This window comes from Lonchura striata, chromosome 6, assembly GCF_046129695.1.
Source record: "Lonchura striata isolate bLonStr1 chromosome 6, bLonStr1.mat, whole genome shotgun sequence".
In the NCBI taxonomy this organism is placed as follows: Eukaryota; Metazoa; Chordata; class Aves; order Passeriformes; family Estrildidae; genus Lonchura; species Lonchura striata.
Genome location: NC_134608.1, coordinates 27,333,495 through 27,357,525, shown reverse-complemented (window position 1 = coordinate 27,357,525; position 24,031 = coordinate 27,333,495). Strand labels below are relative to the sequence as shown.

At 35.4% G+C, this 24,031-nt stretch overlaps 1 protein-coding gene across 1 annotated transcript in view; it reads left to right on the top strand.

Annotated features, from left to right (window-relative positions):
• SCFD1 (sec1 family domain containing 1) overlaps positions 1–24,031 on the top strand; it is a 49,115-nt gene that overhangs the window by 2,286 nt on the left and 22,798 nt on the right. The window contains exons 2-14 of the mRNA XM_021539329.2: positions 2,909–2,979; positions 3,626–3,714; positions 4,687–4,777; positions 5,540–5,662; positions 6,730–6,817; positions 10,441–10,530; positions 11,697–11,752; positions 12,722–12,807; positions 14,540–14,639; positions 17,778–17,917; positions 18,938–19,028; positions 19,362–19,435; positions 19,984–20,065. Coding sequence (XP_021395004.2) covers positions 2,909–2,979; positions 3,626–3,714; positions 4,687–4,777; positions 5,540–5,662; positions 6,730–6,817; positions 10,441–10,530; positions 11,697–11,752; positions 12,722–12,807; positions 14,540–14,639; positions 17,778–17,917; positions 18,938–19,028; positions 19,362–19,435; positions 19,984–20,065 — 1,181 coding nt within the window. The remainder of the gene's footprint in view (positions 1–2,908; positions 2,980–3,625; positions 3,715–4,686; positions 4,778–5,539; positions 5,663–6,729; positions 6,818–10,440; positions 10,531–11,696; positions 11,753–12,721; positions 12,808–14,539; positions 14,640–17,777; positions 17,918–18,937; positions 19,029–19,361; positions 19,436–19,983; positions 20,066–24,031) is intronic.

The following is a 24,031-nucleotide window of genomic DNA, read 5'->3' as shown; positions in this document are numbered from 1 at the left end:
TTATTTCAGTCACCCTTTATAACTGAATCCATGTTGTCTTCTGTTAAAGAGGTCTTTTCCAAGGAGCTAGATTCAACAACTAAAATGTACTCAGAAAAAGGTTTCTTATCATTTAGTTACGGTCTTACCATGTATGTGCACCATCTGTTGTGACCTTTATCCTGGTTCATAACCAGGATTGATTTCATAACAAAAGCATATCATTGTGCAAGCACAGTAAAAACCTGATCCTTGCCCCAGAGAACATTCAGCATTAATATAAATGAAATGACAAAATGAATTCAAAAAAGGAACTCGGACACTTGCTGAATGTTGACATGATTGTCACAGCACGTTACTAGTCTGATTACTCTTTCTTAGCAGAGAGTTTATGCCAAGTTTAAATTATAAACTCTGCAATGCAGCTGCTTCAGCTCTGATAGTACCAAAGCACATAACCATACAGCTTTATATAAAATTGATGATATGGCTAAAGATGTCACCAGCAGCAAGGGGCCAGAGAATCCAGGAGCAGCCTGTAATCAATTTTCAGAGCTGCTTCAGGGTGTTTAAAAAAGAAAAGGAAAAAGTATGAAGCAAGTGGAAGGCTGGAGTCCATCAAGACTCAGCACTCAGTGCTAGCTTGGATTTTCCCACATTTGTGTTTCACTTCTAGTAATGTCTTTTGAAAGGGCAGTACACAGGAGGAAGCAGGGCATCAGAAACACTGCCTGGCCATGGATAGATGATAATAGGACAGCCAGAGTTCACTGAGGTTGAGCTGTGCAGCATGTATCTTGAGAAAAGATAAGTGCTTCTGCTGCAACATTAGTGTTAGCAAAAATGTAAATAATAAAAAAGGTTGGATCTTTGTTAAATTGAGCTGGTCATATAATGGTGACACAGATAGACTGGGACAGCTAGGGCTGAGGTAGCGAGTGCTGCCTTTGCAGTACCTACAAATGCTTCCAGGCCTTAGTGTCACTTTGGAGTCAATCATTTAGTGAATCCTATTGGAAAATTCTTATCACATAAGAGAAAATGCATGCATGAAGTTATGTACGGTAAATCATGCCTGACCAACCTAATAGCCTTCAGTGATAAAATGACTGGGTTTGTAGGCAATGGGACAGTATTTAATTTACCTTGACTTCAGCAAAGCTTTTGACACCATGGTGTTGTATCCAAGTTAGGATGTCATGGACTAGATAGATGAACAATTAGCTACATTAAAAAAACTGGTTGGATGGTCAAGCTCAAAGGGTTTGTAATTAATCACACATAATTACCTAGAGGCTGGTAACAACCAGAGGACTGCATGAGTGTATTCTGTGACCTCTCCTGTTTGAAATGTCTATCAGTCACATGGAGGGCATTGTCAGAGTGTACTCTGATTAAGTGTGCAGGTGACAGCAAACTAGGGGAATCTCTTCTACTTGAGGGCAGAGCTGCTATTAGGAGGTGTCTAGATGGACAAGAGGAATGGGCCAGTGGAGATCTTATGAAATTTAATGATGACAAATTCCTGCCCTTGTAAAGGAAGAACCCCTTGCACATACAGGCAGTAATGTGGCGGGTTGCCAGACTGGAGAGCAGCTTTGTCAAAAAGACCTGCAGGGATCCCAGTGGACCATCAGCTGAAGGGAGTCAGCAGGGTGACCAAGGTGGTCAGAGGCCCTGGTGAGGCTGTAGCACTAAGGCTTGTTCCACCTGGAGTTTTCTGCACGTGGACTCTACAGCAGCCCCCAAACACATATGGGCAGCAGTGAGAAGATGGAACCAGGACCCTTTGTAGTGGTGAATGGCAGTAGGGTGAAGCACAATTGGCATAAATTGTATAACATAAGCTGTTCAAACTGGATGTAAGGAAAAGCTTTTTCTCCACAAGGACAGTCAGTGCCACAGGTTGCACAATGTGGCTGTGGCATCTCCATCCATGGAGAGCTGACTGGATAAAGCTCTGAGCAGCCTGGCCTAGCTTCAGAGCTGAGCCTCCTTAGGCAGGAGGTTGGACTGGAGGTCTTCCAAGGTCCTCTCCAGCCTGAGATATCTTGTGATACTGTAGATCCCAGGAACTGCACTATGTTCATTCAGCCAGAGTCAGAAGTTAATTGTTTCTACTGCTCTACATTTATGAGCTAAGTGGTATCCATCACTCTAATTTCTTCCAAGTTTTTCCTCTGCAAAACTCTGTGATGATTTTGTTATGAGATTTAAGTGAACTGGCACTATAGCACAAATCATCGTTTTCTGCTAGTCAAAGATGGGAGAGCAGGACATACTGCATTGTTTAATCAGGTAAATAAGGATTCATTACATAACAAATTTATAAATTAGAGGTAGGTAAAACAATCTGCTTTGGTTTGTATGTGGAATGGAAAGTTAAATTAAGGTTCATTCATCTTTCCAGAGAGTTTTCCTGCTAAGGAAAGCAGGTATTTTTGTATCCCTTAAACCGGCAATTTCTTCATATGAGTTCTCAAAATCTTTCAAACTGTGTATTGATTTTGGTCAGGCATAAAGGTATTTTTTGTTTGGTGTGTATGGTGTTGTTCTTGTGGGGTACGGAAAGCAGACCGGGAAATAAAGCAAACTAGCTCCCACTGGATCGAATGCACCTTCAAGAAGATACAGGAATTATTTTTAAGGCAAACCATGTTACGATATAGCCTGTATAGCTAAGGAGAGTTAATATTTTAGAACTTGCTTCTTTGCCTTTTGCTGTGTCCTTTGAGTCCATAAATTATAGCAGATGTGAGCCATTTGTCAGTCAAAGCTGCATAAAAATGATGAAAACATGATTTCTTGTATTTATATTTTGTGATGGTATTCCTTTCAAATTAAATGTATAATAAAATCCTGCTAAAGTCTTTAGTCGCTGTTGTTGAAGTGTAAAGAGAGTAAAGCATTCTTTGGCTTTATTTTCCAGTGGCTTTGAAACGTATGCTGAACTTCAATGTTCCTCCAGTTAAAAACAGCACAGGAGAACCAGTATGGAAGGTAAGAACTTTTGGAATGGTGTTCAGAAAAGTTCAGATTTGCAGGTTGTTTTAACTAAATCAAGTTCATCTTTCTTGTGTTATTTTTTGTAAATACACAGAAATGAGTATCAGAACTGCTGAAAAAATACGAGTCAGGAAAAAGCCCATTCAAATGGAAGAACTATTGATAGCTTGAAGAATCTGAGCTCAGGCTAGCTTTGTTACTTTTAAAATGTAACTTGTAGGTCATGAGGAGTTTTTGCTACTATGAAGCGTATATTCTCTCTCTTAATCTGTTGTCTTTTTCCACTAATTCCTAGTTTCTCTTCTGATTTTCCTCATTTTCTCCAAAATGCAGTCAGGAAAACTCTGCATATACAATAACAAACTTCAAACAGTAAACTTTTGTTTAACAATATACTTTTCAGGAGATGGAAAAGTATCACCGAGTTTCCCCTTGTTTTTTCTTTTATATTTATTTATTTGTAAGCACAAATGGAAGTCCATGACAAACTAATGGTTTATTATAAGTTGGTAGATGTTTAGATGTTGAAGCACTTTTGAAGTTAGGGTAGTAGTTCCCTAAACCTGAATTCCTGTATCCACATTATTCTACAGTATCCACTTTTTACAGCACTTTATAAGATGATGTGTATCTGTTTCAGGTTCTCATTTATGACAGATTTGGCCAAGATATCATCTCACCTTTGCTTTCAGTGAAAGAGCTGAGGGATATGGGGATCACTTTGCATCTGTAAGTACTTTTAAAAAAATTGGGAATTATTTTCTAAAAAGAACATTATTTAATATTCCCCAAAATAATTAAAAAATCAATGAAAAATCATTGAATAAATAACTGCTAGAATAAAAATTATACACTGACTTGTTCCTAAAATCAGATGCCATTACACAGAATCAGGGAGTGGAGAGATCGTTCCAAACGCTGTTCACTAGGATTTCTTGCTCAAAATAGGCCTTCTTCAAAAATAAAAATTATTCAATAGGTATTGCATTGGCATTTGTCTCTACAAATCCTTTTACAATCATATATGTTGAAATTATATTTGCACAGACTGTTTCATAGGATTGTGTATGTTCTTTGCTTATCTTTTTACACATAGATTTTACTTGTCTGCTGTCAAACATCTGAAATCTTCAGGTATTATTTTAAGAGATTTCTCATGTCTTTTTCCCCAGAGTACATTTACCTAGTCTATTGTCATTCCTTAGCTTTGGTAATAGTCATGAAGAAACTTTGAACGTACATGCATTTTTTTCCAAGTTTGTTAACTTTTGCTAAGTGAAGGCTAGAAATGGAAACAGTCCAACCTTACACATCAGCAGAAACATGAGAAAAACATGTAAGCAGCTTGTCTTCAAGAAGGAAAGGCAAGTTTAATAGAATTAAATATAGTGGTTTTTACCACATCAACTGTTCACATATGAACTTTGTGGATGCAGTATTTTAGTTTCCTCTGAATGGATAATCTGTTCTTGAACATTTGTAAAGCCTTTTCTCATCTTTGAATAAAATTTCAACACATCTGTTAATATATTCAGCCAAAAAATACACAAATGTGATTTCTTTTCTTGCTAAAACTCTAGCTAAATGTAGAAGGCTATTGTAGGACATTTCATTTGTCTGTAAAAATAAATAATTTAACTTTTAAATTTTATACATGTCAGAGAAAAAACACATTGGTGATGTCTTTTTTCTTCCTATCAGTCTTTTGCATTCAGATCGGGATGCTATTCCAGATGTTCCAGCTGTTTACTTTGTAATGCCAACAGAAGAAAATATTGACAGAATGTGCCAGGTAACTTGCATCTGTAATGTTTCAAAAGAGCTCACAAAACAAGGTGTCTGAAGTAATCCTGCACTCACCAGAATGTGAGTGTAACTACTAGCACATATTTGTGCTAAAAATACTACCCAAAATATTATTATTCAAAACTTCAATTTCCCAGCAAGTAGAAGGGTAAACATGTCTCGTGTGTTTCAGAGAGAGTTTGAGGAGTGAAAAGACAAGAGGCAGTGGGTACAAATATTCCATTTAACATTAGAAAAGGCTATTTTAATGAGGGTGGCCAAACACTGGAACAGATTGCCTGGAGAATTTGTGGAGTCTTCATCCTTGGGAGAGGTTCAGAACCTGACTGAACACTATCCTGAGCCACCTGCACCATTTGATACTGCTTTGAGTGGGAAGACTGGGCTAGGCTAACCTCAATTTTTCACATTTCTGGTAAGGAGATGGATGGAAGGTTGACAGCTTTGCCAAAGTAAGGAGAAGAGCAAGGAGTATTTTTGGTCAGCAGTAAGGTGTGGAATAGCAATTGTTGCCTTTCTGCTTAAGTGTCATTTCCTGTTTTTTTTGCAGTTTTGTGGTAAGTTGTTTATATCTGGATATGTAATCAAAACACCATGTGTAGAGTTGTATGAACAGACAGCTAAGCACTTCTGAAGGTTTAGTTTGATTGTCAGTAACTGTAACGTTACATAGTATAAGTATGATTTCTTCTTTTAATTAGTCAGGAATGTATTAGTACTTATTCAGGAAAATTTTCCATTCTATTAGGATCTTCGAAACCAGCTTTATGAGTCTTACTATTTAAACTTCATTTCTGCCATTTCAAGAAGTAAATTGGAAGATATTGCGAATGCTGCTATAGGTGCTAATGCAGTTACTCAAGTGGCTAAGGTAAGAAAGTCCCCCAGTCCCTAATACTAGCACCATTAAAGGTGTCACTGCATTCTTATTTTCAGGCATACTGGGGAAAAAAACAGAACCTACAGTTATCCCAGTAACACAGCTTAGTACTGTACTTCAGCTTTCAAAAGTCAAAGTGTTGCAAGACTTTTGGGCTAAATGATAAGAGGGGAAATACAGTGGTTTCAGAGGATTCCTGATCACATCAGCTGAATAAGTGCTTTCAGTGTATAGATGTTTCTGTATTATCTCCAAAATAAACAAAAAGAGCAGTAGGAGTGCAGTTCTCATTAGAAATAATATTTCATAGGTACACACTTTTACTGAGTACTCTCCTGTACCTTTATGATTTAAAGGCATGTGTTAGGGATTTACTTTTATTTTTGTTGAATGGCTGTACCAAAACCTGTAAATTGCTAAGTAATACACTTAAATACATTCACTTTTTCTCACTCCAGTTAGTACTACTGGCATGAGGGAAAGAACCTGGTGTGAAATAAAATGAACACTACTAGTATTGTTTAAGCCTTAGGTCCTCAGCAGCAGGAAATTAGTATAGCACTGTAAACTAACTTTCTTAAATCTGTTTTTCAGTTGTGATGTCTCATTAATAGTTTATGCTATAGAGGAGTCTAATTTTTTTCCTCAATACACAGGTGTGTTACAGAATAATTAGAATTCTGAGCTGTAATGTCTTATTGTTCAGATATTGCCCTCTTTCCTCTATCCTACCTGAGAACTCAGTGCTGATTATGTTGTAGTCCTTCATGTTCATAAAAAGGGAACCTGTAATAATGAAATGTCCTCCATGTGTTTTTTCAGTGATACTTGGCTGCTAAAACTTTGTGCATAGAAACAGTTGAAATTGAACAGTCCTGGCACTTTCCAGTTCTCTAATATTTGGGATTAATCACTCAACCCTTTCACAGGCTTTTTAATTCATAAATTATATATTTATTTTTTAAATAGATACTTCTGTAAAATGTAGCAGTAAATCACATATAAGTTTTTTTATGCTTCACTCTGAATTATTCTGACCATTATTCCTTGCTTTCTAGGTGTTTGATCAATATCTTAATTTTATTACTTTAGAAGATGATATGTTTGTATTGTGTAACCAAAACAAAGAACTTGTTTCATACCGTGGTAAGTAGAATTTTTATAAAAATTATACAGGAATGTCTGAAGTTGAAATTTACTTTTGAAGTTGTAGCTAATAACCAGCAATTACTTCATTTTGCTTTGATCTGCTCACAATTCAGGATAATCTGTTAGATATGTAAAATCATGAAAGAAGCAGTTCTTAGATATTAATTTCAGCATCTTTTATTACATGGTGATTGTGGTACTGAAAAATAGATACATATTTTTAAATAACAAGTGTGGTATAGACATTTATGGATAATAACAATTTTTATAGAACAAATAATGATGGACAGATTACATATTGTTTTCATATGTAGATAGTCACTGTGGGTGGGAAAGGGCATTCTAGACGATAAGTAATACTGATTGCTTCTGCAAACATGTGAGCCAAGCATGTCAGCTTCTTCATAAAGTTTCAGAGTTGCAAGTGAAGTCAGCCTCCTGGAACTCTTTCTTTTTTCCTTGAGACTTCTGTTCAACTTGGTTTGGAACCTAGCAGGAAAAGCAAGTGGCTGCCTTAGGTCAGTGGCCTTGGTGCTATGACAGCTCAAGTCAGCATACATACTAGTTGTCATAATTGTCCACGTGATTTTCCTTCCTCCAGTGTGCTGATTTTATGTACACCTCTGACTCATTCAGTGTGCTAAATGTATAGAGAACTACCATTCCTGCCCCTTATTCTGGATGTTACAGGGTATGTTTTCTGGCTGCTTCTGCTGTCGTTTTTCCTCTTTTTTACATCAGAACCAGTAATTGACTAATTCTTTAGAAAATACCAACTCACTTGTGTGATGTACAAATGCAATGAAAGGGAAGAAGCAGAAGTCAAGATAGTCCTATTTTTGCAGCAGCTCCTCATTGCTTTAGTGTAGTCACAAAGTCACACAGCTAATTCTTGGTGCCTAGAACACTCCCTAGTGACCAGACAGAAATGAGAAGTCTCTGCATGTCTAATATTTAGCAGTGAAATTTTTCTCCTTTCTTTTCCAATATCTGATGTCAGTACCTTCCTTTAAAATTGGATCCATAATAACTGAGTTGTAGCTCACACTGGGGATTGATTCCATTGGCAGAATGAAGGGGATTTTTGTTTGAAAGGCAGATTTAATTTTTTTCACTAAAACCTGATGTTGAAGAGTTTTAATAGTAATTGTTTTGTGATGTGTTCCTGTGTATATAAAGATACTTAATTGTCTGTCATAATATTCCTTATGCTAACAAGGAATTTGAATTAAAATAACTGAAAATGTTTTACACCCATCAGTTTCTATCTGGCTTGTTTTCCTGTCTTGGGCTGCTGAAATTTGCCAGCATGTTTAAACCAGTGTAGAAGTGGTCTGTTTCCAAAAGCTCATGGAACAGAAATCTGATCTCCCACGGGGAGTGATGCATTTTCCATTAGAGCTTGGTAGCTGATCTGTCTCCTTGTGTGAGTTCTAGATCTGACACAGACAGGCAGTAGGAGTGCAGAGGTGAAGAAGAAGTGAGCTTTTTTTGCCTGTGGAGAGTAACCCTGGCAGGAGACTGCCATTTTCATAATCTACAAAAGTCAGTGTAAACCTGAGGGTACTTAAAGATAGCTGCTATTCTTGCAGCAGCCCTGCTGTGTGTGACCACAAATATATCTGAATAGGTGAACTAAGAACAAATATCACAAAACAGGTTGCTTTTCAGTTTCCTGATTCCTTGGCTGTGTGATTGCTTTTACAGAGAGGCAATGTAAGGACAAATAAGCAATATAAAATCCTTCAATTATGTGAAAGACTTTCCTAGACAAAGGACGCAATACATTCTCTCATACATAATGGACAAGAAGTGATGAGTTTAAATGCAACAAGAAGGTTTCTGATCAGATATTAGGAGCACTTTCTAACTTTAAAAATAGTGAAATATTAGATTTCCTGTAAATATTTTGGTGTTTTTATGACTGGGAAGCTCTTTGAATTGATTTAGATACAGAAATTACATGGGTTTAACTCATCATCAGAAAGGAGGATCAACTAGTTAATCCCTCAGGCTCCCTCTGATTCTAATTTTCTAAGACAATGTATAAAAAAGAGTAAATGAGTAATATTGGCATAAAGTTGATATTTGAGACATCCTGTTTCATGTTGAGTGCTTCTTTACCATTCCTTACTATTTGGTTGAATTTTGTAATACAACAGGAAAATGCAGGATATCTATGCTTCCTTTTCTGTAATAGCTGCATTTCCCATAAGCTTGTTAGAGTGGAGAGAGAGAAACTTATGGAAAACACAGTAAAACATTTTACCAAAAGATTCTTAATGAAGTTTCTCAAACGTTGATCTAAGGAGCAGGAATATTATGTATCTGTGTTAGTTGCTATGGTACAAGAAGAGGAATGTGTTCATAAAATGTGCATGGTAGAAAAATTAGAAGGCACTGACAGTGTGCAGATCACTGGAATGTCAGAAATGAGTACTTTAAACATATTAACAGGATGGGAAATAAATTTTAAAATCGGAGAAGGCAAGAGAGTAAAAATGAGGTTATTTCCCCCCTGTAAGCTGGGAGATGATTAGTTGGAGATAACTACAGAATGATAGCCCCAGTGAATTTCTTCAAAGCTTTGTCATTATAGAAAAATACAGATATTGGGAATGGTCTGCCTTTCTTGGTGCTGATATTTCAGAAACTTGAAACTTCTAATGCTGCTGTCAGCCGAGTCAAAACTTTAGCTTACTAAGTGTAGTTGCTGAAATATAATCCGTGTCTCTAAATTTATTACAGGAGAAAAGCTGGGGGAAAAAATCATCTTTAGAGAATGGTTGTGGCTGCCCATGCATAAGTTTAGGATGGAAGGGTTATTAATGTTTAGAGCTTTGAAATTTATTTTTCAGGAAAGAGGATAAGACAATGAGGTAATTATGTGAGAAATTTTTAAAGTAAACAAGGATAGGATTTATGGCATGAATCCTGAGGTAGTGTTTGACTTGAGATCTGTGATAAGATTTGGTTTGATATTTCCTGTTGGCTATTATATTATTGTCACAGTTAGTTACTTATGAGAAATGTTGCTGCATGTCTTCTGCATGCTGACCTAAATGTGTGAAGGAAATCTCTCTTATCTGTCAAGTAAAATACTTTGTAACTTGGGAATTACCCCTAATTTAGAGACTGATGGTAAATTTATGAGGAAAAAAAGAAGTCTCTATACAAGAGGTAGGATTTAGAAATTTTAAATATAGACAACTGCATACTATAATTAATTATTTTATACTGGTAATTCTTGAGAATTTTCTTCCTGAAAAATGTTAGCCAAGTGGATGGCCATTTCTCTTTTATAACATGTTTCTTAGTAGGTTTTTGTTTATGCAGTACTAACAATCCAAAAGATACCTGTGCAGTGAGAACGATTTGGAAATTATTGTATAGTGTTTGACCTTATACAGTAAGCAATAATAAGTTCTGCCAGTTTTTTTCTCAGAAAAAAAGGGGGTGGAAACTAACAGGTGTTCTGAGAGGAGCATTCCAGGATGTAATCTCTTCTGCAAGAGAAGCTGTTGACTACTAACAGCCGTCAGATAAGAAGAGGATTGCTCTCTCTCTATTAAAATGGCATAAACTTATTTAACCCTATTCTTTTTTCCACACTGTTTTAGCTATTAACCGACCAGATATAACAGACACTGAAATGGAAACAATAATGGACACTATTGTTGATAGTCTCTTCTGTTTTTTTGTTACACTTGGTAAGTTTCCAAATTCTAGCATTTTCCATAATCAGTGAGATAACTAGAAGTCTAGTGATTTCATGTAGAAAATTAGAAGCAGAATTAGATCTGTGACCAAAATCTCAATAATTCACAGGGTGGGATAATGATCTTGCTCAAATTAATGATTTATATCACTGCAAAGTACGATAAAGGTTTGCCTTCATGGGAATTGAGTCTTAGTCTCATTACCAGTGGGAGGAGAATACTGAAATGCAAAGGTTTGCATTCACTGTTTTTAAAATAGCCTAGTTTGCAATGAAGATAATAGTGCTTTGAGTTTGGATTGGTTATTCTCAAAAAAAAAAAATCAACCACCTAAACACCACAGAATTAGAAGAAAAAAAGTCTTCACACAAACCCTGCAAAGATCTAACTGAAATAACTTCCTAAAGGAATAGGAAGATATATTAAGTTTACTTATTTTATTGTGAGTTTCCTTGATGCTTAGCTGATACATTTTTCATAGTGATGACATTTAACTTAAGTTGTAACTCAAATTGGTCCATTTGAGATAGCTTTCCTACAAGGGGAGCTGGGGATTGCTATAGGGCAGTCTGTTCAAGAGAGATTTCGTTGGACCTATTCAGTTCTTTCAAGTGTTAGTGTGGAACAAATTAATGTCTTTTCCTCAATCACTTAAAATTTGTGGGTTTGGAATTTTCATATTTGTATAGATAAGTGAGAAACAGTAGGTAAATATTTTGAACCTGAAAGCCAATGGAAAACATGCTGTTGAAAATAGCATTACCATAGATACACAGCCCTGGACATAGCACTGAGTTATAACAGATATATTGTGGTGTTATAATATTTATTATTGTGTTCAGTGGACTTCTGCCCTTTTGAAAATAACTTCCAATGCATCTGTATGAGATAGTTTGTCCCCTCCAACAGTGGAGGAGCTTTCTTTCTAGTATATATTCTATTTCTCATAAATTGTTGTATGGAGTATTCACTTCGGTAAAACTTTATTTAATATTTCTATATAGTCTTTTTTGTTTCATAGCTAAAGATTGAAAGAGAAAAGTTTAATGTAAGTTTATATTGAATCTCAGAATGTTAGTTAAGTTGTTTATAAAAAGTAATATACTAAAGAATCTGAAAATGACAATGCACATAGAAGTCAATGTATCTTTTATTAGGGGCTATACCTATAATCAGATGCTCAAGAGGAACTGCAGCTGAAATGGTGGCAGTGGTAAGAACTGTTTTTCTAAATACCTATCATTGCTTTACAACTTTCCAAACATCACTTTCACTTTTCTCAGTACTAGACAGAGATCTAGTGTCATTGTATCCTTTTCCTTATGAAGGAAATAAAACTGGGAAAGACATACATCCACTTTCCTTTCAGATTTCAGTTCCACAGAACCTCTGTAGAAACTGTAATGTTAAGGAATCAGATAATGAGAAACTTAAATATAAATAATTATTCCTAATCTAGATTTTATCAAGATTTTCTAAGAGGCATTATAATTAAGTTGCATCTACCCAGTTTAAAAAGTGGCTGTTGGGCCTGTGTTCCTCTGTGTTTATCAGTAAGATTTTTTTTTTTTTTCTTACTGGGAAACCTTGTAAGTACAACACATTTTTAGTATAGCAAATTAAACTGACATGGATCATAAAATAGGGATGAAGTGACCAAACTAAATCACAATTAATAATCTCTACAGAACTCTCCTCATTAAGAGTCACTGTGGTTCATATCTTCCATCTTCTTCGCATTTTCTTTGTCAGTGAAATGGTGATACTGATTAAGCCTAAGCATGCAGTGTGCATCCACTCATATTGAGGATAATCTCACTTTTATGAAACAATTGTTTAGCAGTGTCTGCCAGCCCAATTTGTTGCTTCTACTGTGGTTCCCTCTTGATGCTTCCTTCTGGTATTTTCTACTTGCATGTGTAGGGAATGGGTGCTAATTATCTGGGAGGAGATTAGTAGACATAAAGGAAACATCTTCAGTATAGTCCTGAACATAGATATAAATGCTGGAGGGACAAAATAGATGCAAGATTTCTTTATTTCCTATATGCACTGAACCTAGTCTTCCTTCATTTAAGACATCTATAAGCTACAAAAACAATAATTTTTTTCATGTTGATCATGTAAAGAGGTTAGGAAACCATTAGTTTGTTAAAAGTGATTTTGTTTTTCCCATCCTCAGAAACTGGATAAGAAGCTCAGAGAGAATCTAAGAGATGCCAGAAACAGTCTCTTTACAGGTGACACACTTGGAGCTGGACAGTTCAGGTATTGTGTTAATAATTTTATTTTTAGTATTTCAGTTGTCTGGGTAAGTTACCACTGTACTGAAAACTGTGTTTACAAAAATTTGGTTCAAATTCTATATTAAAAGAATTTACATACTTTCAAGGGAGTTTTCCAATTCCACAGCATAACCCATTTAAAAACTTTCATAACTATTAAGTGCATGGTCCTAGGACAGTAAGTCAGAAATTATGTTATGAGCCAGTTAATCTTGTTCAGCCTCTAAACCCAGCAAGAGACAAATTTCTGCAAATACACTTCCGTTTACAGGACTATTAAATGCAGTTGGATGTCTGAACATAGTTCTGAGCAACCTTTAGTCCTTTAGAAGAAAGAAAAGCCCATTTTCTTGCTTGTGAATGCTGTTACCAGTTTAGTTATATCAAAAGCAAGTGTTTCCCAGCTGATCCCTATCTTGATCAGAGGATACTGCTTGAGGACAACCACCTGGACAATTAAGGTCTGTTAAGTCATGACCATTTGAATCCTTTGTGGATGCTTGTGAGCATCTGAGAATGTGTTCTCAGTAGCATCCCTGTATACTGTTGCCTCCAGATAGTTGAATACTCCACAGGCTGCCATAGGAAGGTATGTTATGAGAGCTTGTACTGTACATGAAAAGGAGGAGCTGTATTGGCAAGACCATAGCTGAAGGAAACTTACATTCTGCTAACTGGGTATAAAACAGTCATCATACGTCTATCTCAAATTAAGATCGGAGCTTGGATAAAAGGCATAAAAATATCAGTTGGCAAAATGAAAGAATATTTGTGAAATAGCAGTTTATTCATTTTCATGGGAACTGAATTGTAAGCACTGCTTTTCCTTCTGAGGCATGGCTTTTTTTCATGATAGTGTAACATCATTGCCCTCAAAATTAAAGTGCAAGGTAAAGGAAACATAGGAAACTTTAACCAGTTGAATGATTTGAGATCTTTAGTTTAGTTTTTCAGAATCAGGTGACTAAGGCTCTTGACCTTATATATTTAAGTGAATATACTTACTGCAAGGAAATCCAGAGCATGGAATTTAAATGCTTTTTCTCTGTTCAAATGCACTTCAACTGCATTTTTGTAGGGATAATGTGCTTTAGAGAAATGGTTGTTATAATGTTCTGTCAGCTCACAATCTTCCTGTCTTCACTATAAATTTTCCATGTAGCCATAGCCCAAGACCTTTAGGCATGACTGCATTTTTTACCACAAAATTGGGTACCAATGGAATTACCACAGTAACTCCGGAGTCTTTCAGAAGTTCATAGTTTATTTTTGTATGGACTTTATATAAAAGCAAAGAGAAAAATTAAATCAGAAACCCTTGGAAGTGATATTTTCTATTTGAGGAATGTAAATGGGGATTAAGGTCAAATACTCTCCTCTGGAACAGTTTTTTGGAACTCAAATGTGTATCCACACAAAGATGTATTAGTTAATACTTGAAAAGTTAGTTGCTATTCAGTGTTTTGACTTCTGCTCAATATTTATATATTGGTAATTTCACTTGGTATAGAATAATATTTTTATCATTACTAGGCTTTGATTCATTGAACTTATAGTGATCAGCCTCGGTTATCAGGAAGGCTGGATGAGCTCAGCAGGAGGCAGTTTTGCTTTTATCTTGAAATAGATAGATAAGGTGGCTGTTATCACTCAGGATGTTACTGCGGTGCTTTAACCATGTTTAAAGAAGTACTAACACAGTATCATCTTTTCAGCTTCCAAAGGCCCTTATTAGTCCTTGTTGACAGAAACATAGATTTAGCAACACCTCTACATCATACTTGGACATACCAAGCTTTAGTGCATGATGTTCTGGTAAGGATAAATCTGATTTTGTTACCAAAACTATTTTTTACTCAGTCTGTTTTTAAAACTTATTATCAGATTCTCTCTTAATCCAAAATCTGTTTTGTCTGTTTTATTTGGAAGTTGTTTTAATAAAGAACAACTTGGAAGATTTTCTCTTGAAGTTTATTTAGCAATAATTTCTAAAATATTTTAAATGTTGAAATCTTGGTATTATCAGAAGATCGCTAATTCACCAATCCTGGCTTTTTTTCCCCAGTAGCCCATGATCTGTATGTTATGTAATATCCAGACTCCATTAAGTGCAATTCAGTTTTGAAAAATAAATGCTTTTTATGTGTTTTTAAACCAGTTTTGGTTTTAGTTTGAACTTCTAAAAATACTTTTTCCTGTTTTTCTCCACAAGGTGGTGTAGGTGTTCAGTGCAGAGTGGTATACAGTCCTACTGTAAGGAATCTAAACTAGACTTTTTTTTTTTTTTTTAATTTAGATAACCTTAAGCTGCCTTTATTACCTCAAGTTTATTTTATAAAACTAATAGTAGAAATGTACTTGATTGATAGCTCATTCTGTTTACCTCAGATTTGTAGATTTGGTGTATAAATGTGGAGTAAATAATTTAAATAAAAGGAGTAAGAGTAATAGTTATCCAGAGGTTTTTTTATGTGCTGAGAGTTATTTGTGGAAATAATTTCAATATCTAGCTTTGAGAATTATTTTGGATTTATTTATTGAGACTGTTAGAGGCATACATGAAATATGCACATGCACATATGTGTTGATATACAAAGTTGGTGGTGGACTGTATAGCCATCCATAGTGCCCAGAATCTTGCGTTGCTATGATGAAAATATTTCAGCACTAATATAATGTTTTACAGCACTTGTACATTTTATTTTATGTAATTAATTCATTATCACAAGTCCTCTCCTCTTAAACTGAAGGGTGCTTTCTGCAAATAACAATTTTTGGCATAGTTTCTTTACGAAAAGGGTACCTGAAAAAAACCACAGTTTGCACCAAGTTTTCTCCAGTAACTGTTGAACAGGCTAGAGATTTGCAGGTAGAAGTAGTGAATTTCTACAGGTTTCTTTTTAAAGTAGTGTTGGGTGGCCTCAAGCATGAGTTGAGATAGGACTTCAGTTCATCAAGATACAGAGTGATCAAAGATGTACTGGAAGCTGAGTACAGCTAGTGCTACAAATCTAGTGGGGTATTGGAATAACACTGGAAGACTTACTCAAAGATACTGGATCTCTACTGCATCAGGCTTCTGTAGTTTCTCTGGACCAACCTGTTAAATGTTGCATCTTAAAAGTACACAGATCAGGAGTTTTCATAGTGAAATTGGAACCAAGTGGTCTGTGGTTCCTCAACAAGGGCAAATGTTTAATTTCAGAACTAGTCAAGTTATTCACCTTAAAGGCAAGCTTGCCAAACTCTCTTCACATACTGAGTGTAATATTTCATTAAATAATTGCAGTAGTATTTTAAGAGACCATAAATTGTAACCATGAAATTGTTTGAAAGAATAGTTTACATTATCAACATCTTGGTAACAAACTGGGTTTTGTTTAAGTTCTCAGTTACAATATTCCAGAAATGCTGTGCAGTGTTGAACTACCCAGGCACAAAGTTGAGTGCTACATCTGTTGAGATTATAACCATGCTGTTTCTACACATAAACATGCTTACATGAGGAGATTTCTATTTATGAATAAAAAGCCTTTCATCAGTGGATACAGAAAAATGGGAGGTAAGGTTAGAAAGCCTTATAGGACAAAATGGGGAGTTGAAAGGAAGAGCACTAATCAAGAAGAATTATTTCAGGAAAACCTGTAAATGCCAAAACTAACTTCAAAACACGGGTCACTAGTGAGTTAAAATGGTCCAAAATATAGATCTCCATTAAAAATTACAGCTAAATATGCAATCAGATTAATTTTTCTTCTATTCAAGTTTTTATGAAATATGTGTACTTGACATATACTGGGTTTTTTTGCTGAAATATTAAACACCTCTTGTAAGATGAGGTTTGTGCTCATCAACTGCATGTGTTTCCTTTGAGTAGCTACTTGGTTATGTTTCTGTTTTGGCATGGATCATTTGTAGTATTTAAGTCCCTGCCAAGGGTTAACTAGAAACATTTTAAAACTTTATTTGACAGTTTCACTCACAGTGATCCATTTCTGTATACTTTAATGAAAATAATAAAGTCATGTTTTATTTCTGGAAAAAATATCTATTCTAAAAGGTTCACAACAGTTTCTTTGTAGCTGAAGATTTCACTCTATCATTATTTGTCTAGCAAAAGAGCACCTTTGAAGTTTTAAATGTCCTTGAAAAGAGCTAGGACAAAGTCAGAAAGTGGAATACTTGTTAATACTCTTTGTTGAAAACCAGAGAGAATAGGTAAGCTGCAGAAAATACAGGGCAGTCTTCAGCAGTGGGGGAAAGAACGAGAAGACCCACAGGGAGTAGTGTGGTGATGCGAGCATAATTGTGTCCTCTAGCAAAGCAATGTACTTTCAATGTTCGTGCATCTGTGGAAGATGAAAAACTATATGGAAGAATAGCAGCTTTGTTGCAAAGTTTTGCTTTATCATGCATTCACTGTTTTACTAGTGCTCAAGAAATTCAGGAAAGAGCTTTGAAGGTGTGGCTAAATAGTTCTCATAGTGAATAATCCTGTTGCTGATGTCATCAGCTTCTTGGCAGCTTTGATACGTATGTTGTAGTTATGTAAGTAAACACACTTAAAAACACCCTTTGTCTGCAACATAGAAACTTTTCTACTTCAAAGTTTTGGGCAGTTCCTAGAGCACAGTCCTTGCTAAATAACTCATTTTCTGTGCAGAAAAGTGTTCAAAGTTAAGCATCAGTAGAGTGCTTGCATATGAGATAATCAAATGTCTTTGCATAACATTCAGTGACTTGTTTACAGTTCAGTAACTGTGAGTAATTTTGGTGTCCTTATATTGCTGTTATTATCTGGTTAACTAGTTTCCTGTCTTCTTATGAAGTTCTAATAAATAGCTGTGTTAGTATTTATTTAGAAAATATTCTAGAAATTATTTTGTTGAGTATAAAAGACTGAATAAACAATTAAACTGTCAAATATTTACATGAGATTCTTGTTTATTTTAGGATTTCCATTTGAATAGGGTTAACTTGGAAGAATCAGCAGGAACAGAAAGTACTCCAGCAGGCGCTAGACCTAAGAAAAAAAACAAGAAGTCCTATGATTTAACTATATCTGATAAATTCTGGCAAAAGCATAAGGGCAGGTAAGCCATAAAGGTATGCAGTTTATATTCATTTAGTCAGAATAAATTCTAAGTATTCTTCATGTATGGCAGTTCTGTTTTAAGCTTATTTGAAAATATTTTCTGGCATGGGTGCATTTTTTTTTAAGGTGTATTGGGTCTAGCTGTGATGAAGTTCATTTCCCCACAACAGTCCTCACAGTGCTGTGCTTTGCAGTGGCAGCTAGAAAGGTGTCGATAGCGCACCGGTGTTTTGGCTACTGCTGAGCAGTGCTCCCACAGCATCAGTGCTGTCTCCCCCACATTCCCCCTCACCAGCAGGCTAAGGGTGGGCAAGATCTTGGGAGGGGGCATAGCCAGGACAGCTCACCCAAACTGACCAAAGAGGTACTCCATACCTTTCCATACCATACCATTCCATTCCACTGTTCAGCAATAAAAGTTAAGAGAATGGAGAAGAAGTATGCAGCATTCAGTGGATTTTTTAAAAATGTTTTTCTTCTGGAGCAACTGCTCTTTGTACTGAAGCCCTGCTTTCTGGGAAATGGCCAAACATCATCTGTTGGTGGGAAGTAGAGAATAAAACCTGTCATTTTCCTTTGCTTTCACACATAAGCTTTCCTTTTTTCAACTGCCTGTATCTTGACCCATGGTTTTGGGGGTTTTTCTACTTTGCTTTCTCCCCGCCCAGTCTTGCTGAGCAGAAGAGTGATAGAGTCACTTGGTGAGCACCTGGCATGCAACCAGGGTCAAACCACTACATAAGGAATGATCATTGCCAGCATTCATTGTCCATGATAACTGTTTCTTAGGTCTTTTTTTACAGAGCTCAAAATTGTTCTTACCAAAATTACATTCAATTATTGAAAGTAGTGGATATATCTTAAAGTAAATCTACATTATGTCAAGATGTCATTATTTTCAGTGATTTGATTCTTCTGCATGATTTGTGTATTGTTGTTTCCAAAAAGGTTTTTATTGTCTGGTTCTAGTATTTCAGTTTGTTGATTTAACTAAACTTAATGCAGACTATTGCATTAGTCCTTTTCCAGAGGTGGCAGAGTCTGTTCAGCAAGAACTGGAATCTTACAGAGCCCAAGAAGATGAAGTCAAAAGACTTAAAAGTATCATGGTAAGTTTTATCACCTGTGTTTCATGTAAAGCATAATAGGGCTTGTAGAGATGCCTAGTCCACCCTGTCATCCCACAGACAAAAATTTTCATTGTATGCAGAATTTTAGGCATGATACAATGTTAAAAGTAGGACTAGAAGTACCATATTTCATGAGAACTTTCAATTTCTTGTTCTTTTGTGTTGCAATTATATAATTTCCATGCTAACCGAAAAACACAATCCACATTTTGAGAAAATAGATTCTAAATGTACTGACTTCATGTGCGTGTATGATATTTGTATTTATTATGACTTTTTATTCCTCTTTTCAAACTCCTCCTCAAAATCCAGGGCATTGAAGGGGAGGATGAAGGAGCAATAAGTATGCTTTCAGATAATACAGCTAAGCTAACTTCAGCTGTCAGGTAAATAGTCAATAATGCATTGTTGATGTTTAATTATCCGTGAACCATTTCTAATTTTTTCTGTTATTGTGATTTTAGTATTCTTTGAAATAAATATCTTTAAATGGAGACTGTTCAGATTTATAAAATAGTCTAAATGCTTTATAATTCTGATAAAGTTAAATGCAGTGTCCTAAACCAGTGCTTGCATATGTAACTTCTACAATGTGTTTGACTTTGGAGTCTTTCCTCAGCAAAGACAAGTAATCTAAGTGCATCATAGATTTGCTTGCACTTTTCCACCAAAATCCCCAACCTCTGAATTCTTTTGTAAAAAAAAAGGTAGTGAAATCCCCTTCCTCAGGTATGGTTATGAGAATCAGTACGTCTATGCATTGTCTTTTTTAGTTCCAACCTATTCTGTCATTTTAGATTTTACTAGCTTTTAAAGGTCCTTTCCAACCCAGACTGTTCCATAATTCTATAAATGTTTTAGTACCTCCTTTATACAGTGCACAATTCAACTAACAGTGCAAATCAGCAGGTTAGTTTGTATTTAATCTCTTCAGCTCTCTTCCAGAACTTCTGGAAAAGAAGAGACTCATTGATCTTCATACGAATGTTGCAACAGCCGTTTTGGAGCACATAAAGGTACAATTGCTCTCTAACTTGAGTTTCCTGTCAGTAGTACTCTTTAACTTAAGGAATATATTTAAGGCATTGAAGATAAGAAAATTATCCTTCTCAGTGTGCTACTTTCAGAATTTACTGTGTAGCATTACTTAGTGTTGAAGGGTGAGAAAGAATGAATTTTGAATGCCTCTGCATGGGAAGTAAACACCAGCTTTTTTCTTATCAGAATTTACTAGTATATTCTCATTTTTTTAATGGTGGCCACAACTGTTATTGTGGGTTGAAATCTTTCAAAAATAAGTTTATGATGGAAGTGTTTTGTTTATTTTTAAAATGCATCATGGCAATTCATTACTTCAGTCTAAGCAATCTTTTGTTCTGTATGTGTTTGTCAGAAGGGCACCATTGACTTCTCATACCCAGAGATGTGGCAATAATGATGCAAGTTACTGAAGTGGTCTTTCCAGCAGGGTCTGTGTTTGATGTTTTCTCAGCATGAAAACAGAAATTTTAGATGAGGCTTTCAGAAACACTGAAATTCTTTTCAGTTTTTGAAGGTGTTTCAAAGACCAAGTCTCTCAATAAAACCACATCAAGTCTCTCAAAAAAATCAGTAATTAGAGAGTTTTGAAGCTGCCTTTAATATTTGTAAATAATGTAAGATCTGTCCTCAGTTATTGTTACTGAATTTTTTAAGTACTCCATATGAACAAAGGATTAATTCTGCAATTAAATTAATAAATTCATTTTACATATTTATAAAGTGGGAGAAGAAGTAGTAAATGTCTGTGCTTAGCTCATTACTATAGGAGCTAGTATATGGGCTTTTACACTATTAGGAATGTCAAGTTTCATATATGACAATTTAAAAGCAGTACTTTAATACCACTGAAAAGAATTGAAGTCAACAATATTAATATTTTGATGCCCTGACTATAAATTAATTTTTCCAGGAAAGATACTGGCATGATAATGGCAGGCCTAGACCGGTAGTATTCTATATATGATTTGTTGGTTGGAAAACAAGTTTCAGAGCAAGATGTAAAACAGCAGTAACATCAGTTTGGCTTTCCAGTATCCTGTTGGCAATGAGCTGGAGTCAGGTACATTAAATGATAGCAACACATTTGATTACCTAGAGGTGGAAGGAATTGCCTTATCTGGGCACTTAGCAAGCCCTTGGCTTGCTGCTCTGATAGGGAGCCTGCTATTAACGAGTGCCCTAGGAGTGGTGGTCCATTCCTCCATGATTCTTAATTCTGGTACTGCAAAGTGCTCAGGCTCTTTACCTTCTTACTGTATAAATGTCAAAGAAAATTTTGAGATAAATGGCCATTCAGTTTCTTCAATGTATTGATAATGTAACATCTCCATCATCTTTTCTTTTGATATAGAAAGCATGAGTTCATTTCAAGATATTTAGGAAACTGTATTAAACTAATGTAGACCAACATGTTTTTTCTATTGAAATTTGCCTGTGGTAAAGCCTTTTAACTGAATCAATGTAAAGTTTATTCCAACTGCTTTCTCCTGACCATTTTCTCCTCTCTTTTCACCCTCCAGTGTTAGAAAAAGTATCTTTCAATCTTGAGCTGTGGAATTTCAGTATTGGAATTTCAGGATGTTATGCTACCTAATGGATTCCTCAAAAATGCTCTCAAAAAGGATCTCATCCAGTACTTTAAAAGAAATTCTGATGAGACATTGACTCTGTGGTTAATAGCTTTTATATACAGTTAAATAATGAAACCAGATTAGGATAAGCCTGAATTTTTTTTTGCAAGTAAGTGCTGAGGTCATGAGGAGGTAGTGAGACACCATGCTCTTCTTCAGGTTACTATATTGTCACTTCTAAAATAATCAGGAAATGCATTCATTCTTTAAAATAGACTGTTTGCATTATCCAATATGGGGTTTTACTGTATCAATTATTTGAACATTTTTCTTTACTACATATGCAAAGAATGTAACAAGACCTGCTCTAGATATACTAAATGAATTTAGCTTTTCTTGTGGTCATATTTTAATGTTCAGTTTACAGCTGCTTTCCACATTCTCATGGATCATTTTCTGATTCACAGCAAGAGGAAACCAGAAATTAATCACTTACTTACGGCTCCTGGCAGTTTTTTGGCTTAAGTTTTTAGTGAAATAACGGAAAGTATGCATCACTTTTTCAAGAAGCAAACCATCAAGTATTTATTGTCAGTGCTTAGAACAAATGCATCCTTGTTTTGCATTTATTGGTTTTCCTCTGCCGAAACTGGTGACTGAAGGACTGGACCCAACAGATAAAAGATTTAGATCTAGGGTTGCCTATCTAGCTACTTTAAAGTTTCAAGTACTCCTTATGTCATTCTAATATGAATAGATTTATTGATGTATGTTAGATCATGAATACAAAAAGATGCACACATATAATTTTCTAAAATTATGGTTGGGGATAGATTAGATAACCTCTTGCTAGAATTCTACAGATGTGAATGTAAGTGGCAGATTTTTATATGTATTGTTGTCTGTCTTAATTACTTGAGTTTGTTCGATTAAGGGTTTTTTAAATTCCTACATGGTTTTATTATGTATCTCTACTTCTCCTTGATCTCAAGGTCTGATACTTTGAATGATCTCTTAATTGGCATCCCCTTAATAGGGAGTGACAATAGCCTTTTAAGTTTTCAAATTCATATTTTTAAAGGAATTCCACTATTTTAAGTACTTGGTTTTAAATAAGGTTACATTTTGATCTTACACCATGTGAAATGGTATGTGTTTGTGAAATATCTATGTGATAGTGGGTGAGGCTGTTTTTCTGTAGGTCAAAACTGATAATTCAGTAACCTAGTAACAGCAGCTTTTTCTGAGTTCAGCTGCGGTGACCTTCCTACCATCATTCTATGCAGTTCAGTGAAAAGGAGTTGGCTGTGTCTGCTACTCCCAGCCTTCTGCCAGAGTTTCTCTTCCTCTCAATAGCAGCACACTATAATTACCTGACCAGCCTCCCTCATTCTGGAGGCAATTATTTCTGGTTGTTCTCTGTCAGCATCTTTGAAAAAGACCTCAGATAGTTTCTTAGAAAATGTCTTCTCTCTTCTGCATATTCTCTCACTCTAAAATTAAGAACTTTTATAGCTTAAAGAGCATAGAAGAGCTTCCAGCAAGTCTTTACAAAAATTACCCTCTAAGAGATTTTAATGGGTTCTGCTTCCACTTACTTGCTTTAAAAAGAAGGGATTTTGTGTTTTGGAGTACAGTGCTCAAGTAGACTTTCCCATGCACTTCAGTAAGTTTCCCTAAAATAAGTTTTGGCTTATGAACAGCCTATGTCTAAAGAGGATAAGTGAAGGCTTTCACAAATATATTTTTTTTTAAAAAGCAAGCTGAAGTGTTACACTTTAACTTCAGTATAGAATCCTGTTCCTGAAAGGGCAGCCAGAAAGGTCTCTTGAATGAGATTGGTATGGAACAAGATGTCATAGTAGAAAGTCAAGAGCAGGAGGCAGAAAAGGAATAACTGTAAATGTAAATGCATCTTTATTTTATTATTTTTTATTATTATTGATTTTCTTCACATTGCTTGCCAGTTTGGCACCGATAAGAACATATTCTTTGCTGTGTTTTTTGTTGAATCTACAGGATTGTTTAGCTCCTATTCCCCAGCTTTTCCTCTTGGCATGTCTGTGAGTTTGCCATTGAGTGAGCAAAATTGCATTTATTTAAATTAAATGGGACATCTGCTTCTTAATGCACCTGTTAGACAAGTTTGCTCTTCAAGAAGTAACTGTCTCATTGATGTGGCATATCTGGGATATCTATCAAAAGGTAACTAGTAGTGTTTAAGGCTACTCAGTAACCCATATGAAATATGAATAGGTGTCCACCTAATTCCTAGCAAACCAATATAAGGAAAATATTGCCCTAATTAGATCTTTGCTAGTAAGTTTTGTTAGTTATCTAGTGAAGAAGCAGCTGAGTTAGACTTACAGT